General features: G+C 30.2%; 1 protein-coding gene and 1 long non-coding RNA gene across 2 annotated transcripts; both read left to right on the top strand.

The window, feature by feature from the left end:
- Positions 1-823: 823 nt before the first annotated feature.
- On the top strand, positions 824-1,514 carry LOC117907869. Its single transcript, XR_004650074.1, has 2 exons — positions 824-1,179; positions 1,267-1,514. It is a non-coding gene; the product is annotated as an uncharacterized LOC117907869 (long non-coding RNA).
- A 6,036-nt stretch (positions 1,515-7,550) lies between these two features.
- On the top strand, positions 7,551-14,030 carry LOC117905396. Its single transcript, XM_034818325.1, has 3 exons — positions 7,551-8,138; positions 8,273-8,621; positions 13,992-14,030. The coding sequence occupies exons 1-3, from the start codon at positions 7,551-7,553 to the stop codon at positions 14,015-14,017; spliced, it is 963 nt and encodes a 320-aa protein (XP_034674216.1). The 3' UTR covers positions 14,018-14,030.
- Positions 14,031-19,450: the final 5,420 nt, after the last annotated feature.

Here is a 19,450-nt window from a genome sequence, read left to right as displayed (position 1 = left end):
AATAGTCCTTAGGTACTACCTTAACTGACCTTAGGTACTACCTTAGTTAAATTTGCATACTACCTGTGTGAAGGCTCGAAACTTCATTTGTGGATATTACTTACTTCATTTGTGACCCTTAGAGCATGTCATTTTGTGATTAATTAGTGTGGTTAGTTGGTTCACCTATGGTATTTTGGTGATTGTACCTTAGGTACTACCTTAATATCCCTTAGATACTATCTTAATCTACTTTAGGTACTACCTTAACCGACCTTAGTTACTACTTTAGTTAAACTTGCGTACTACCTATGTGATGGCTCAAAATTTCATTTGTGGATATTACTTACTTCATTTGTAACCCTTAGAGCATGCCATTTTATGATTAATTAGTATGGTTAGTTGGTTCACTTATGGTATTTTGGTGATTGTATCTTAGGTACTACCTTAATAGTCCTTAGGTACTACCTTAATCCATTTTAGGTACTACCTTCGACTACCTTAGTTAAATTTGCATACTACCCATGCGAAGGTTCAGAACTTCATTTGTGACCCTTAGAGTATGTGATTTTGTAATTAATTAGTATGGTCAGTTGGTTCACCTATGATATTTTGGTGACTGTACCTTAAGTTACTACCTTAATAACCCTTAGGTACTACCTTAATCTACTGTAGGTACTACCTTAACCGACCTTAGGTACCACCTTAGTTAAACTTGCATACTACCTGTGTGAAGGTTCAGAACTTCATTTGTGGATATTAGTTACTTCATTTGTGACCCTTAGAGCATGTCATTATGTGATTAATTAGTGTGGTCAATTGGTTCACCTTTGGTATTTTGGTGACTATACCTTAGGTACTACCTTAATAACCTTTAGGTATTACCTTAATCTACCTTAGGTATTATCTTAATTGACCTTAGGTACTGCCTTAGTTAAGCTTGACATGTTATATTTTGAATTTTTTTAGTTAATAATAACTGTTATTATCCTAAAATGTGGTATACATGTGTGAATTATATACGTTTTGTACTATCTTTTGCAATAGTCATTCATAATAGCAACTATGGTAACTACAATGCTAACTATTTACCCCATTTGCTCAAATTTGACCTTCTTCAACCTGAGTTATGCTTTAGAGATTCACGGAATTGAGCTAATAAAGTTAATCCGCCACTACAAGAAACTTCAACGACTGTGGGTACTAACTTTTAACCTAACTATCGTCTCTAAAAATCAGTAATCTTTCTTTATTGAGATGTATGACAAGTTCCAATGATTTATGCAGATATTGGATTGCATTGGAGACAATGGACTAGGAGTTGTAGCTTCTACTTCTGTGAACTTTGTAGATGCAGTCTGGCCCTTCCAAATATTTATTGTTATCTAGTAGTTATACTTTGTTTAGGTGAATTGATTATTGTATTTTTAGTTAATGCAGATTTAGGGATATGTTATTTAATTTACCAAAGATCTCTTGTTTGTAATTCTCATTATCATATATAGTTTTTAGTTAAGATTTGTCTATTTCCTCAATAGCAACAATATCAATTACTAATGGAATGAATATTGCGTAACTTGTAGCATCATTTTTGTGTAACCTTATAAATAATACTTTTGAGACCAAGAAAAATTATCATCTTAATAGGGTTATTGATTTATCGATAAATGAATATTTATTAATTTATAAAAAGTAGTATATTTTTATTTTATAACATTTATACATATATGGCTTATAAATAAGGTATTCTAATTACAATAATAATAAATAAAAAAATAGATACCTCAGAGATAGGTAGACTCATCAATGGACCCTCTATCCTCTTGTTTTCCATTTAATTTTTCATGTCCGTCATAGAGTAATGAGATGGTTAAATATTCTTTATTTTTTTTCAATTCAATTGTTCTTTTGATTTTGGAAAAAATTATCTTTATCAATATTAATTTGACCAAAATGAAGATAAATTTACCCAAGCATAGCATTACAACCAAAATATAAAAATAATAATAGAAATAAAAAAAAAAACCTTGTATGGTTTGAAGCATCTTGTTTTGGTAGTTACCCATTATTAAAACCCATGAAATGATATTGATCATTCAAATTATTCACATACATGAATAAATGTGGGTTGGTGTAAGAGACAATAGTTGTTTCATCGTGGACACATTTTCTATTATTTGCCCTTCTATGCTTTCATGATTTAGCCACAAATGTCCTTATCTCTTTGCTCCCCATTTTCAGTTTCAGCTCACTCAACCATCTAGGAGCGGGTTGGTGGTTTTTTTTTAGTTTTAAACATAAAACCGATCAACCAGATACCCTTTCCTGATCGAAGTCCGATTGAGAGATGCAAAACATCTTCTCTCTCTTCCAATAGCATTAATCACAAAATGGTCCGCTCTAAGGGTCACAAATGAAGTAAGTAATATCCACAAATGAAGTTTCGAGCCTTTATACAAGTAGTACGCAAGTTTAACTAAAGTAGTACTTAAAGTAGATTAAGGTAGTACCTAAGGTACAGTCACTAAAAAACCATAGGTGAACCAACCGACAACACTAATTAATCACAAAATGACATGCTCTAAGGGTCACAAATGAAATAAGTAATATACACAAATGAAATTTCAAGTCTTCACACAGGTAGTACGCAAATTTAATTAAGGTAGTACCTAAGTTCGGTTAAAGTAGTACTTAAAGTAGATAAAGGTAGTACCTAAAAGCTATTAAGGTAGTACCTAAGGTACAGTCACCAAAAATACCATAGGTGAACCAACTGACCACACTAATCAATCACAAATTAGCATGCTCTAAGGGTCACAAATGAAGTAAGTAATATCCAAAAATGAAGTTTCGAGCCTTCACACAAGTAGTACGCAAGTTTAACTAAGGTAGTATCTAAGGTCGGTTAAGGTAGTACCTAAAGTAGATTAAGGTAGTACCTAAGGGCTATTAAGGTAATACCTAAGGTATAGTCACCAAAATACCATAGGTGAATCAACTTACCACACTAATTAATCACAAAATGACGTGCTCTAAGGGTCACAAATGAAGTAAGTAATATTTACAAATGAAGTTCTGAACCTTTACATATGTAGTACACAAATTTAACTAAGGTAGTACCTAAGGTATAGTCACCAAAATACTATAAGTGAACCAACTAACCACACTAATTAATCACAAAATGACATGTTCTAAGGGTTACAAATGAAGTAAGTAATATCTACAAATGAAGTTTTGAGCCTTCACACAGGTAGTATTCAAGTTTAACTAAGGTAGTACCTAAGGTCGGTTAAGGTAGTACCTAAAGTATATTAAGGTAAGAACTATTAAGGTAGTACTTAAGGTATAGTCACCAAAATACCAAAGGGGAACAAACATTCTCTCTCATCCAGTAGACTTTTCTCTTAGTCGAAGACCAGTCGACTGGTTCGTCGGGACCCAATACTTTAAGGGGGTGTTTAGTACACGGGAATAGGGAGTGGGAATAGACATCTCATTCATTTTCTCCCTTATTCCTATGTTTGGATAAATGTTAAGAAGGCGGAAATGAAATAAAAAATTATTCCTGCAGAAATCAAATCCAACTTATGAGTCGGATTTGCATTCATTAAAAGTAGGTGGTATTCTGATTCATTAAACCTATTTGATAATATAAAATAACCTAAATTATTATTTTACCCTCTTATTTTGTTTTTCAAACCCGATGTTTATCTTCTTTGTAAAGGTCTATCCATTCATCATCCACTTCTTATCTTTTTTTTTTCTTAGTAAAATATAATTCTATAGCTTTTTTTGCATGACAAATTATTTAAAATTTTGATAAAAAAAAAAACGAATATTTAAAATTTTTTAAGGTTATGGATTTTATCGGATATGATACTTGTTGAAAATTAGAATAAATTTGAATTCTTTTATTTCCTCTTTTGAAAATAGGAAAAACATTTGCTAGCTTTGAGAATTTAAATATTATAATAAATAATTTTTTTTTGAAAAATATAATTTTATAACTACTTAAGCATAACAAATTATTCAAATTTTTAATAAAAATAATAATTGAATATTTGTGCATTAGGGTTATACGATTTTTTATGGTTAATTTTTTATTTATTGAGTGCATATATATTTTTTAGTCTTATTATTTAATAACAAAAAACCTCTCAAATTTTATTTTTAAAAAATAAAAGTAAAAATAAAAAAATATTTTAAATTATATGTAAGGATATTATTGTAAATTTATTTCTTTTTAATTTTCATTCCTATTATTATCAAACATTGGAATGGAAACAAATAATCATTCCAATCTTGCATTCCTAAGTTCATCCAAATGCTAAAAATGGAATCATCAAATTCATTTCATTCCACTAAGAAATATGAAAGGAAACAAAATATTATTTCCATTCCCTATTCCGACGTACCAAACACCCCCTAAGAGTCTTCTGCACTTTATTTTTTGCACCATTTCCTCTAGTTCTTCAAGGGCTTCGCCGATTCAGTGGTCTAGGAGAGATGTTTGCTGTTATTTATTGTTGATAAAGCTATATTGGATACAAATTTGTGAGTCTAAGACGCATTTGGAGGTTAGAGTTTGAATTTTTGGGTACCTACTCACTCCACCCGAGCTCTATTTCGTTTTTCCCGAATTCTCCTAGACTCCCATAGCTCCTAGACGAGAGTCAGCTACAACTAGGGCTCAAGGCAAGCGTCTTGCTGAGGCGTCTCAACCAGAGGCATGCTAAAAGACATGTTTTGACACCACCTTGAAGTTTTGGATTTGGGTTTCCGAACTAAAATGAGAGAAATTTTAGGTTGTCGGGAGTGAAAAAAGTGAGAGAGCTTCCAAATGAGAGAGAAAAACATTTAGATTGGATGGTCAAGTCAGGTTTTTTTTTTTTTTTTTGAGAAGTTAAAGATTCAGATTTAGTATTTTTTTTTCTTAATTTTAGTGATCCTGTTGACATAGAGGTTAGGATGATGCTAAGGATGCCCAGTTGGAAAAACCAACGGATAATTTCGACACAGAAGATGAAGCTAGCTCAGAGTGCACAAAAACAATAATACTTTTCATATTAAAAGTTGATTATCATCTTTCTTATTGTTGATTTCAAAACCATATAATTCCCAAATAGCAGCTCCAAAACACAAGTTTGCTTTTTTGTTTTTAAGCATCAGTACGAGAGGGGTTCTTTATCTTTCCGAGAATTGCTCTGGACAGTTGGGTCAAAGGCATGTCCAGTCATTGCCACTGTAACGCCCAAGTTTTCTTTTTAAAGGGTAATTTAGGAAATTCTTAATAATGATATTAAATTAATTAATTAATTAATTTAATAAAAATGAAGAGGGGTAAAAGGGTAATTTTACGAATAAATACCCTAGGTATAAATTAGAAATTTTATTCTTTCCATTCTTTTCTGAATAGAGTTCCTGTTTGCAGAATTCCAGAGAACATAGGTTGGAGTCAGATTTCAGGGTTGAAGAACAGATCTTTATAGGTAAGAATCTAACCCCTAGTTTAATATTTTAGATTCATTGATTAATTTCAAACACATTAGATATATTTTTTTTGGAAAACCCCAAATCTAGATTAGGGTTAGATTATTTTTTTAAATTCTTTTAATATCAAAATAATAAAAATTTAAGATTTTGATTTTATTGTTGGAATTTAGGAGATCTTAAATTTTATTAGATGAAAAAAAAAAAATTCCTTGGAAAGTTTTGATTTTAGGTTAGGGTTAATTAAAAAAAAAAAAAAAGAACGCGTGTCCACAACACTGGAAGGAAAGAAGGAAAAAAAAAAAAAAAAAAACAAAAGGTGCGTGTGCCAGGAAGCCCTTATATATATATATATATAAAATGGATGGCAATGGAAAAACAAAACACAGGTGGGGCGCGGCAGTGCTATGGAGCTTTATATATATATATATATAATGAATCATCATTAGGCAAAAAAAAAAAAAAAAAACACAACTTGCTTTTTGGTGTGTACTCGAGATGAGTAAAAAAAAAAAAAGAGTAATAATAATATTTAGTTTTAGATTAATAAATAAGATAATAGTAATAATGGTCTTTTCGTAATAAATAGAATGAGAGATTTGGCAAAATATATATATATATATATTATATATAGAATTTTATAATGAAATAAAATTGTAATTTAATTAAATTAGTAATGTGTTATTAGAAACAAATTGAGAATTTATTAATTTTAATTAAATAAGGAATAGAGTAATTAAATTATTACTTTGTTAATCAGAAATATTAATCTTAACATTTAGAAATTTTTAGGATTATCAGATTTATATTTTGAGGTAAATAGTAATAGTGGTCTTTTTATTGTGTTAGGTGAGGAGTAGACTTTTCAGGGTATTTTTTTCCTTCAAGGTCTTTGCACATTTTGAGGTAAGGGAAGTTAATGCAATATTTATAAAATTAAATTATTTTATATGTTATTTTGAATTGTGGAAAAGAAAATGATATTTTGTTACCATGCATGGATCAAACTGTTTTGCACTAAATATTATGTTGGAATATTTTGTTTTATTTATGACACAAAATATGGAGATATTATGTTGTGTAAATTTGAATACTTGAACAAAAACATCACTCTGGTTTATTTGGCCCTTGTCAACGGGATATAATAGTTGACTATTCGGCCCTGTCAACGGGATATAATAGTTGACCTTTACATTTCATGGTGGGAATGTAATTGATTTGGACCCCAGCCTCTAGGGGTTTGGTTAGAGGTTACTAGTACTAGTAGTGTTTGGTTCCTTCCACCAGAACAATTTGAGGCTAGCCACCCATTTGAAAAGTCCCACCTAACTGGGCATTTGATATTTGATAACCAGAGTAATGAAAATTGAATGAATTTGATTGAATCTTATGTGAAAGTGTTTGAATTTGATATGAAAATGGTTGGTTGAATTTTGAATATATTAGTATTGTTGAAACTCTGATATTTGATGAAAAAAAAAATGATATCTCCTATTTGAAATGAAAATATTTGATCCATGAATTGCATTAATATTCCTTATTGGGCTGTGAGCTCATTCCCAATTGTTGAAAATTTTTCAGGTACTCTTAGTTCGAGTGAGGAGTGATGGCTAGGCTGAGGAATAGTCATCATTAGAATTTGACTTAGGATTTTATGTTGGATTTTGTTTTAACTGTTAGTTATGTTCATTTGGATCATTTGATATTTGGAAGTTATTTGGAAATTGAATTTGAGGATTTTAGATTTTGTTCTGCTACTCTGAACAGGTATTTGGTAATTGGTAACATCCAGTTACAATATGATTGTTTGGGTCAGATTATACTTTAAGCCTTCGGGTTTGAGGTGTGAAATGACCGTCACGCCCTTGGAGTGGGTCTTGGGGCGTGACAGAGTGGTATCAGAGCACTAGGTTTTGATCTTGATGGGAATTTGAACTGGTTTAGATTGGGGATAGATGAGTGACGCATTTGTTTAAGTTTTAGTTTCATTTAGTATAAATTCCAATTCTTTCTTTATTTGGAAATTTTCTAATTGGTTCTTTAGTGACTAATTTAGTTATGTCTTATTATTTTAGGACATCATGCCACCAAGAAGAGCAGCTTCTTCACAAAACAGTCAGGCTAATGATGATGTACCTCCAGTTGAGGGTTTGCCTCCTGTGAGTGCAGAAGGGATCTATAGGTATCTTGGGACACTAGCTGGTTTAGTTGAACGCCAAGCTCGAGCTGTTGGGACTAATGTTCAGGGACAGTCTTCATCTTCTAGGGGTAGCTCTTTTGATGACTTCAAGAAATTGGGTCCTCCTTACTTTTCTGGTGCTACAGATCCCACAGAGGCAGAGGCTTGGATCCTTAAGATGGAGAAATTCTTTGGTGTAATAGATTGCTCTGAGGAGCAAAAAGCCTCTTATGCAGCTTTTATGTTAGATAAAGAGGCAGATCATTGGTGGCGTATGACTAGGAGACTTTTGGAGGATCAGGGACCCATAACATGGAGACAATTTCGGGAGGCTTTCTACAAGAAGTATTTCCCTGACAGTGTTAGGCGGCAGAAGGTGGGGGAGTTTATTCGTTTGGAACAGGGGGATATGACTGTGGCTCAGTATGAGGCCAAATTTACAGAGTTATCACGTTTTTCCCCACAGTTGATTGCTACAGAGGAGGAAAAGGCATTAAAGTTTCAGGATGGATTGAAGCCTTATTTGAAGAACAAGATATCTATTCTGAAGCTTGGTGTCTATTCAGAGGTTGTTGATAGAGCCCTTATAGCAGAGAAAGATAATGAGGAGCTTCATCAGTATAGGGAACACAAAGGAAGCGAAATAGAAGTGATGGTGCTCATGGTAATCAAGCACAGCGAAGGGCTACATCAGGAAGAAATCAGAATAAAGGGAAGACAGCGCAGAATTTGGATGGGATTTGTCCTACTTGTGGCAAGAAGCATGGGGGTAGGCCATGCTATAGAGAGACTGGAGCTTGCTTTGGTTGTGGGAAGCAAGGACATTTGATCAGAGATTGTCCAGAGAATAGGAAGTTCATCATTGGGAAGCCTAAAGAGGAAAATAAGGAGGATAAACAGAAACCCAAAGCCCAAGGGCGGGTGTTTGCAATGACTCATCGAGATGCTCAGGCCACTTCTGATGTGGTGACAGGTACTCTCCGAATCCACACCTTATTTGCTAGAGTCTTGATTGATCCTGGATCAACACACTCTTTTGTTTCAGTATCTTTTGCTGGTTTGTTGGGTTTGCCTGTTGCTAGCATGGACTTTGATTTGATTGTTGCTACTCCTGTGGGAGATTCTGTTGTGGCTAGTAGAATGCTTAGAAATTGTATTGTGATGATTGGTTATAGGGAAATGCCAGTTGACTTAGTACTCCTTGACCTTCAGGATTTTGATGTGATTTTGGGGATGGATTGGTTAGCTTCCTACCATGCCTCTGTTGACTGTTTTGAGAAAAGGGTGATGTTTAGTATTCCTGGTCAGCCTAAGTTTAGCTTTGAAGGGAAGCATGTGGACAGACCACTGCGTATGATCTCAGCCTTGCGAGCTAGTAGCTTGCTCAAGAAGGGTTGCCAAGGATTTTTGGCTAGTGTGATGAGTAATGAAAGTGATTTGAAGTTAGAAGACATACCCATAGTAAGGGAGTATCCTGATGTCTTTCCAGAGGATTTGTCTGGCTTGCCACCAGAGAGAGAGGTGGAGTTCACCATCGATCTGGTACCAGGAACAGGTCCTATGTCTAAGGCCCCATACAGGATGGCACCTGTGGAGCTTAAGGAGTTGAAAGTTCAGCTTCAGGAGTTATTAGACAAGGGTTTTATCAGGCCCAGTGTTTCACCTTGGGGAGCTCCTGTTCTATTTGTGAAAAAGAAAGATGGCTCAATGAGACTTTGCATTGACTATAGGGAGTTGAATAAGGTGACAGTGAGGAACAAGTATCCCCTTCCTCGGATTGATGATTTGTTTGATCAGCTACAAGGTGCTTGTGTGTTCTCTAAGATTGATCTTCGGTCTGGTTATCATCAGTTAAGGGTTAGAAGTGAAGATGTACCAAGACTGCTTTTCGAACTAGATACGGGCATTATGAGTTTTTAGTTATGCCTTTTGGTTTGACTAATGCACCTGCTGCTTTTATGGACTTAATGAATAGGGTATTCAAGCCCTATCTAGATCAGTTTGTGGTGGTTTTTATAGATGACATCTTGGTATACTCAAGAAGTAGAGAGGAGCATGAGGGCCATTTGAGTATTGTATTACAGACCCTCAGAGATAAGCAGTTGTATGCTAAACTGAAGAAGTGTGAGTTTTGGTTAGATCGAATTTCTTTCCTTGGGCATGTGGTAAGCAATGATGGCATCTCAGTTGACCCTGGAAAGGTTGATGTGTAGCTAATTGGAGAAGACCTAGTACTGTGACTGAGATTCGAAGTTTCTTGGGACTTGCTGGTTACTATAGGCGGTTTATAGAAGGGTTCTCTAAGATTGCCCTACCTTTAACTAAGTTGACACAGAAGGGAGTTAAGTTTGAGTGGTCTGATGATTGTGAATGTAGCTTCCAAGAGTTGAAGAATAGATTAGTGTCAGCTCCTATTTTGACTATCCCTTCAGGTTCAGGAGGATTTGTGGTGTATAGTGATGCCTCTCATCAGGGTTTGGGTTGTGTTCTTATGCAACATGGGAGAGTTGTAACTTATGCTTCTAGACAGTTGAAGCCTTATGAAAGAAACTACCCTACTTATGATTTGGAGTTAGCTGTTGTGGTTTTTGCACTTAAGATTTGGAGACATTTTCTTTTTGGTGAAACTTATGAGATATTCACAGATCATAAGAGTTTGAAGTATCTATTTTCCCAAAAGGAATTGAACATGAGACAGAGGAGGTGGATTGAACTACTTAAAGATTATGATTGCATTATTCAGTATCATCCTGGGAAGGCGAATGTTGTAGCTAATGCCTTGAGTAGGAAGTCAGTTGGTTCCTTAGCAGCTATTAGAGGTTGTCAGAGGTAATTATTGGAAGAGTTGAGGAGTTTACAAGTCCACTTTCGAGTTATGGGCTTAGGAGCACTTGTAGCAAATTTCAGAGCACAACCAGACTTAGTTGGGAGAATTAAGACCCTACAAAAGAATGATTCCCAATTAGTGCAAGTTATGGAGGAAGTTAAGAGGGCAGTAAGCCTGATTTTGTTTTGTCAGATGATGAGATCTTGAGATTTGGGACTAGACTTTGTGTCCCAAATGATGAAGACTTAAGGAGGGAGCTTTTAGAGGAAGCTCATTGTTCCAAGTTTGCAATCCACCCAGGAGGGACAAAGATGTACAAGGATTTAAGGCAAAACTATTGGTGGTCAGGTATGAAGCGTGATATTGCACAATTTGTGGCTCAGTGTTTAGTGTGTCAACAGGTGAAGGCTGAGCATCAGCGACCAGCAGGGTCTTTGCAGCCACTTGCTATTCCTGAGTGGAAGTGGGAGCATATTACCATGGATTTTGTGATAGGATTGCCAAGAACCTCAGGGGGTAATAATGCTATTTGGGTGATTGTTGATCGGTTGACAAAGTCTGCTCACTTTTTGCCTATGAAAGTCAACTTTTCTTTAGATCGTTTAGCTTCTCTTTATGTGAAGGAGATTGTGAGAATGCATGGAGTACCAGTTTCTATAGTGTCTGACAGAGATCCTCGTTTCACTTCTAGATTCTGGCATAGTCTACAAAAAGCTTTGGGCACTAAGTTGAGTTTTAGTACTGCTTTCCATCCTCAAACTGATGGTCAATCAGAAAGGGTAATTCAGGTTTTGGAAGACTTGTTGAGAGCTTGTATTTTGGACCTGCAAGGTAATTGGGATGATCATTTACCTTTAGTAGAGTTTGCCTATAACAATAGTTTTCAAGCTAGCATTGGGATGGCACCTTTTGAGGCATTGTATGGTAGAAAATGTCGATCTCCTATCTGTTGGAATGATGTTGGAGAAAGGAAACTTTTGGGCCTGAACTTGTGCAGTTGACTGTTGAAAAAGTTGCTTTGATTAAAGAAAGATTAAAAGCAGCTCAAAGTAGACATAAGAGTTATGCTGATAATGTAGGCGAGATTTGGAGTTTGAGGTGGGTGATCATGTGTTCTTGAAAGTTTCACCTATGAAGTCTGTGATGAGATTTGGGAGAAAAGGAAAACTTAGTCCTCGTTTTGTGGGTCCGTTTGAAAGATTGGAAAGAGTAGGCACTTTGGCATATAAAGTAGCCTTGCCCCCAAGCCTGTCTAAGGTTCATAATGTGTTTCATGTTTCGACTCTAAGAAAGTATATTTATGATTCCTCTCATGTTGTGGAGTTGGAGCCTATTCAAATTTTTGAGGACTTGACCTATGAAGAGGTACCCGTTCAGATTGTAGATGTAATGGATAAAGTACTACGTCATGCTGTTGTCAAATTGGTAAAGGTTCAATGGAGCAACCATAGTGTTCGTGAAGCTACTTGGGAGTTAGAAGAAGAGATGAGAGAAAAACATCCTCAATTATTTCAAGACTCAGGTATGTCAAGTTTAGAGGACTAAACTTTTATTAAGGAGGGGAGGATGTAACGCCCAAGTTTTCTTTTTAAAGGGTAATTTAGGAAATTCTTAATAATGATATTAAATTAATTAATTAATTAATTTAATAAAAAGGAAGAGGGGTAAAAGAGTAATTTTACGAATAAATACCCTAGGTATAAATTAGAAATTTTATTCTTTCCATTCTTTTCTGAATAGAGTTCCTGTTTGCAGAATTTCAGAGAACGTAGGTTGGAGTCAAATTTCAGGGTTGAAGAACAGATCTCTATAGGTAAGAATCTAACCCCTAGTTTAATATTTTAGATTCATTGATTAATTTCAAACACATTAGATATATTTTTTTTGGAAAACCCCAAATCTAGATTAGGGTTAGATTATTTTTTTAAATTCGTTTTAATATCAAAATAATAAAAATTTAAGATTTTGATTTTATTGTTGGAATTTAGGAGATCTTAAATTTTATTAGATGAAAAAAAAAAATTTCCTTGGAAAGTTTTGATTTTAGGTTAGGGTTAATTAAAAAAAAAAAAAAAAAAAAAGAGAACGCGTGTCACAACACTGGAAGGAAAGAAGGAAAAAAAAAAAAAAAAAAAAACAAAAGGTGCGTGTGCCAGGAAGCCCTTATATATATATATATGATATATATATATATATAAAATGGATGGCAATGGAAAAACAAAACACAGGTGGGGCGCGGCAGTGCTATGGAGCTTTTATATATATATATATATATATATATATATATATATATATATATATATATATATATATATATATATATATAATGAATCATCATTAGGCAAAAAAAAAAAAAAAAAAAAAAACACAACTTGCTTTTTGGTGTGTACCCGAGATGAGTAAAAAAAAAAAAAGTAATAATAATATTTAGTTTTAGATTAATAAATAAGATAATAGTAATAATGGTCTTTTCGTAATAAATAGAATGAGAGATTTGACAAAATATATATATATATATATATATATATATATATATATTATATATATAGAATTTTATAATGAAATAAAATTGTAATTTAATTAAATTAGTAATGTGTTATTAGAAACAAATTGAGAATTTATTAATTTTAATTAAATAAGGAATAGGGTAATTAAATTATTACTTTGTTAATCAGAAATATTAATCTTAACATTTAGAAATTTTTAAGATTATCAGATTTATATTTTGAGGTAAATAGTAATAGTGGTCTTTTTATTGTGTTAGGTGAGGAGTAGACTTTTCAGGGTATTTTTTTTTCCTTCAAGGTCTTTGCACATTTTGAGGTAAGAGAAGTTAATGCAATATTTATAAAATTAAATTATTTTACATGTTATTTTGAATTGTGGAAAAGAAAATGATATTTTGTTACCATGCATGGATCAAACTGTTTTGCACTAAATATTATGTTGGAATATTTTATTTTATTTATGACACAAAATATAGAGATATTATGTTGTGTAAATTTGAATACTTGAACAAAAACATCACTCTGGTTTATTTAGCCTTTGTCAACGGGATATAATAGTTGACTATTCGGCCCTGTCAACGGGATATAATAGTTGACCTTTACATTTCATGGTGGGGATGTAATTGATTTGGACCCCAGCCTCTAGGGGTTTGGTTAGAGGTTACTAGTACTAGTAGTGTTTGGTTCCTTCCACCAGGAACAATTTGAGGCTAGCCACCCATTTGAAAAGAGCCACCCATTTGAAAATTCCCACCTAACTGGGCATTTGATATTTGATAACCAGAGTAATGAAAATTGAATGGATTTGATTGAATCTTATGTGAAAGTGTTTGAATTTGATATGAAAATGGTTGGTTGAATTTTGAATATATTAGTATTGTTGAAACTCTGATATTTGATGAAAAAAAAATGATATCTCCTATTTGAAATGAAAATATTTGATCCATGAATTGCATTAATATTCTTTATTGGGCTGTGAGCTCATTCCCAATTGTTGAAAATTTTTCAGGTACTCTTAGTTCGGGTGAGGAGTGATGGCTAGGCTGAGGAATAGTCATCATTAGAATTTGACTTAGAATTTTATGTTGGATTTTGTTTTAACTGTTAGTTATGTTCATTTGGATCATTTGATATTTGGAAGTTATTTGGAAATTGAATTTGAGGATTTTAGATTTTGTTCTACTACTCTGAACAGGTATTTGGTAATTGGTAACATCCAGTTACAATATGATTGTTTGGGTCAGATTATACTTTAAGCCTTCGGGTTTGAGGTGTGAAATGACCGTCATGCCCTTGGAGTGGGTCTTGGGGCGTGACAGCCACGGACATGGGCACTGGGATGTTGCGCAATCATAAGAGGCAAGGGCTAGGATCAATCAGGCCACCGTGAAGAACGTGGTAAGGACAGGACTCAAGGAGTGGCCTTACTTGGCTCTGTACTGTGACTTTTGGTGTAATAGACTATGATATTTGTTAATTTAAAAGTCAACCACAAATCATCGAAGTCAATTAGAGTTGGTGGGAGTGCCCCATTTTTCTCTTTAATGGTGTTATGGCTTATGAGTCATAAGTCATGAGTCATGACCCAACACCAGACACCACAAGCTGCCAGAAAACCTAAAGTGGGTGGAACCAGTTATTATTTTACATTTATATTTGAATTGGAAAATCGTGAATTAACCTTATTGCATTTTGCAATTGATGTCACTGGTGGGGTTGTGGGTTGGGTAGCCTTTTCCATCCAATTGTAGGGGTTGCAATTCTGTCCAATTGTAAGGGTCGCAATTCTACTTGATAGGTAGTATGGGTGTTGTCTCAAAAACATGTCCAATCTAAATTTGATATGTATATATATATATATTTTTGATAGGTTCTCAATCTAAATCTGACATGATAATAATTCTGCCAAAAATATAATTTTAAATATTATCTTATTATTAAATAGTAAATAACGTTTTTAACTCATTTAATAATCAAATTCTTTTATTTAATAATGAGAAAGATTTAAATTTTATATAAATTTATATGATTAATATTTCAACTAAATATATTTATAATTTTATTTATTTATTTAAAAATAAGTTTAAAATGAGTTAAATATGAATTCAATAATTTAAATGTACAATTAAATTACTTAATATAATTATTAAATTGGTTAATTCAGATCAAATTTATGTTATATAGATTGATCCAAAAATGATCTATTTATGTTATATAATTATTAAATTTCACATGTCACTATGAATTTAACTCAAAACTTAATTATTTGTAATCCAAACTCTTAAAAAAAACATATTAGATTCAAGTCATGTTAGTTATTGTTGTGTCAACAATAGATTTAATGCAAATAACGTTAAATCAAGAACACAAAGATAAAACAATCACACATACGATTTTAGCGTAATTCGACCAATCATGCCTATATTCATGGATGAAAAATAATATTTCCACTATATAATAAAAAAAAACATTATAAAATACCAAATTAGATACAATTATTGGATTCTGAAACATCTCATGTTTCCCCAATCCTTGCATCTATACCCTATCACAAGCTCCCTTACTTCGTTAAGTATCTCTTGTTCTTTCTTGGATCTTTATAACTCTTTTTCTCATTACCTACAATATTTATAAAAATATTTGTAACAACTTTTTTTAATAACAATAATGTATGATACTCTTTATAAAAAAAATTACTAATTAGGAATTTAGCACACTTTTCTCTTAAAATTATAATTCGACTTAAAGTCAAAGTAGAATAAGTTTAAAAATTAGATAAATATTAGGAATGGTTATTTATTTAGGCTTCTTACTTTAGGACTTTTAATCTAATAGATTAGACTCTAAGTACAAATATAATTAGTTTATTATAAATTGATTTGTTATTAGATGAAAAAAATAGAATGTAATAAATTTTTTGATTTAGTCAAATATTATCATTACCCAATTACGTGGGTTCCAACATTCCCAACATTAAGTAAATAATATCAAACTTTTTGACTGGGAGTCCATGGGCTTGCCCCAATGTTTCACTACCGCGAAGAGCTTGACTGTATCTTAAATGGTGCTATCAGCTATCTTTATTACAATTTACTCCCTGCACAAACTGTGACATCGATTCACTCGCCTGCATATTTTCGAAATACTTTCATTACGTGGGCATGCTGTCAGTCATTAATTGAGTAAAGAATCGGGCAGTGTTAATGGGTCTTTATAGCCATTAAAAATACACAAATCCCCAGGTTCTACTCAAATTTAATATCTCCTAACCCCTTGTGAACACATCAATATTTGATTATTTGTAATTTTGTAAAAATTACACCAACATTTAGTCTAAAATATATATTTCTTTTATAATAAAAATTGAGAATTTAGAAAATTTCTCCGTATTTTGTGTTGATCGAATTATTGTATAAGGTTTCATCGATGTTGAATCAAGTTAAATACATTTTTTTATTTTTAAAAATAAAAAATTATTTTTAAAAGTTTATAATATTATTTGACTATTTTTTTAAAAAAAATAAAAATAAAATAGAGAATAATTTTTAAAGAACAACTAATAATTGTTTTTATTAGTTTTAAAAAATTTTAAAAAAATATGAATTTGTTTCACCATGTTTTATAAAATTTATTTTTAGAAATTATTTTTTATTCTTTAAATTAAAAATAATTTTTAAAGACAAAGTGTAGAAAATATGGTTAAACAACCCTCAGATCCTAAAGTAAAAAAATATATTTTTTTAGGTTTTACTTATATTTTAAAGTAACTAGTGTTTCTTACCTCACTTAAATAACTAAAATTAAAAATTAAGAGTTCGTTTCATCATATTATTTTAAAACTTGTTTTTAAAATATTGTTTTTAAAATAAAAACAAAAATCACTTTTTAAAAATTTCTTATAAATAGAGTGTTTCTCAAGATGTTTTAAAAAATAGTTTTTTAAAACAGAAAATAAAATTTTGGTTTAGAAGAAAGAATTTTTATTGTTTTTAAAAAAGAATGTCTTATTTTTATTTTTTAAAATTTTAGAAATTTAATTTATAATAATATAAAATCAAATTTAAGTTAAGTCTTATAAAAAAATAAAAAATAAATTTATAATTATGTATGAGTTAAAGGTAAATACATTTTTTTAATTTTTTTTTATTCTAGTTAAAACAAAAATTACTATAAAATAATTTAGTATTTATTTTTTGTACAAGTCATATAAATACCTTAATTATTTTTTATAATTTTTGGTTTAGCCATGATTTTTATGCTTGTTTCTAAAAACTGTTTTTAAGTTAAACGAACCAAAAATGTTCTACAAAAATAAGGGTATTTGGTAGGTTTTAAAAAATAAAAACAAAAAAACTTGTTTAGATAAGTTGTTTTTAAAAATAATTTTTTTATTTTGATTTTGTAAAAATATTATAAATTCAATTTATATAATATTAATTAAATTTAATTGAAGTCTTATTGAAAATAAAAATAATTTTATAATTAAAAAATATAATTTTTTAAATAAAACATGAATAGTAATATTATAATAATATCATAAATTAGGGAAAACAATAAGAAAAATATACTATTTGATTATATATTAGAAACATAAGGATTTTAACATATTTACAATTTTTTTAATGAATAATAATAATAATAATTGTCAATAATATTTCATTTGAAATAAATAATGAATCAATTTTAACTTTTTTAATATGTAAATAAGCCAAATTTTTTGTTACATACACATATTTAGCACTAAATTTCTAATGTAATATTGTAGATTATTTTAATTTAATTAGATCAGTTTTTTTACAAATTATTCTTAAAAATTAAAAGATTTGTTAAAAAATTTAAATTATTAATTACGTTTTAATTTATAATATATTTACCTAGTGAAAATTTTTTAAAAAACAATATAATTGTGTGTATGAAAGAAATAGTAAAGTCATAACTTGTGATATATCAATTTTACTCTATTATTTTTTAAAATTAAATAAAAAGTGCCATTTCATTTGAAGTTCATTTTTTTAATGAAAAAATTTATAAAAATATAATTATGTACCAAAAAAATAATATAGTCATTATAAGCCAATTTTATGGTATTAATGAGTTTCTTAATTGAGTTTTAAATTATTTTTAAAATTTATTAAACTTATTAATGAATCTAAACCAATTTTTGTCTGTAAATTTGTTGTATTAATTGGGTTGGTATTTGAGTTTTAAGTTATTTTTTTAAAATTGCTAAATTTATTAATGAATTTAACACATTAAATCTTGTTTAATTTAGAATTCATTTACCTAATGGAAATATATATATAACTGTTTTTTAATTACACGCCAAACAAGCTCTAAATCCTGAAAAATATTAATATTAAATTATAAATTTTGAATTAATAGAATTAGAACATGTTTAATATTATTTTAAATTTAATTTGATCATTTGATAATAGAAACCGTCAAAGCTTAAAAATAATTAATTTTTATAAAATTAGCCTTGTACTTATTAGACAACCATCTTTGATAATTTAAGCATACAAAATAATAACTCATAGTGATAAAAACTAAATCTTTATTTAATAATATAATTTGATATCTTATAGTTAAAACTAAAATAAAAATAAAAATCATTTACCCTACAAATATAGAATAATTATTTTTTACTATCATTTATTTAAAAATTGAGTATAAAATGTTTAAATTTTTTTGGATCATTATTTTCAACAAGAAAAAAATTGGTATCCAACTTTCATCCATTGGGATGTCTTAACTTCAAATTCTTAATTATAAGAATAAATTTAATTAAAATTTATTTTTATTTATTATTATAATTTTGTTTTATATAATTACACACTTTATTCTAAAAATAAATAAATTATTATAATTTTTTAAAACATTTTCTTAAAAATAAATAAGGGAAGTTTCAAAAAATATATTTATTAATAATATAATTTTATTTCCCTTAAAATTTTGTATGGATAGTGTGCATCATTTTCTTTCTTTTATTTATTTTTTCCTTTTATCTTTTTCCTCAAACTGTTCCATAACTAAATATACTATTAAGTAATATATTATAAAATACCAATTAAAATAAATTATAGTGTAAATTATGACAACCTGAAAGAAAAATGAATGAGTCAAGTAAATTTTTTTTGGAATTTTAGTTTTATTGTATTAAAAAAATAAAAATAAAGGATGCTATTTTTTATTTTAAAATAAATTCAATTTAACAATTTATTTATTTATTCAGAATTTAATTTTATTATGTGAACAAATTACCTATAACAATTTTGATTTAAAAGAAGGTAAATTCTATATAATATTACTTAGCAATAAAATTTATTATTCTTGTCAGATCTACCATTTCTTTTAAAAGCAATTATTATCAATGAAGACCCGCGATATTCACTCAAGCACCCATATTCGAACACAAAAAAAGTTGATAAACACGATCAACCTCAGATTTACCAATAATTATTTTATAAA

Source organism: Vitis riparia, chromosome 18 (assembly GCF_004353265.1).
Source record: "Vitis riparia cultivar Riparia Gloire de Montpellier isolate 1030 chromosome 18, EGFV_Vit.rip_1.0, whole genome shotgun sequence".
Lineage (NCBI taxonomy): Eukaryota > Viridiplantae > Streptophyta > Magnoliopsida > Vitales > Vitaceae > Vitis > Vitis riparia.
Note: the sequence above shows the minus strand (reverse complement) of the source record. Positions and strands in the feature narration are given on the sequence as shown.

Excerpts from the sequence above, each read along its gene's own strand:
- LOC117905396 (XM_034818325.1), top strand. The coding sequence starts at position 7,551 with ATGCCACCAAGAAGAGCAGCTTCTTCACAAAACAGTCAGGCTAATGAT. Across the intron at positions 8,139-8,272 it reads TTGCTACAGAGGAGGAAAAG|GGAACACAAAGGAAGCGAAA; the intron begins GCATTAAAGTTT and ends TCATCAGTATAG. Across the intron at positions 8,622-13,991 it reads CACTTCTGATGTGGTGACAG|GTACTCTTAGTTCGGGTGAG; the intron begins GTACTCTCCGAA and ends AAAATTTTTCAG.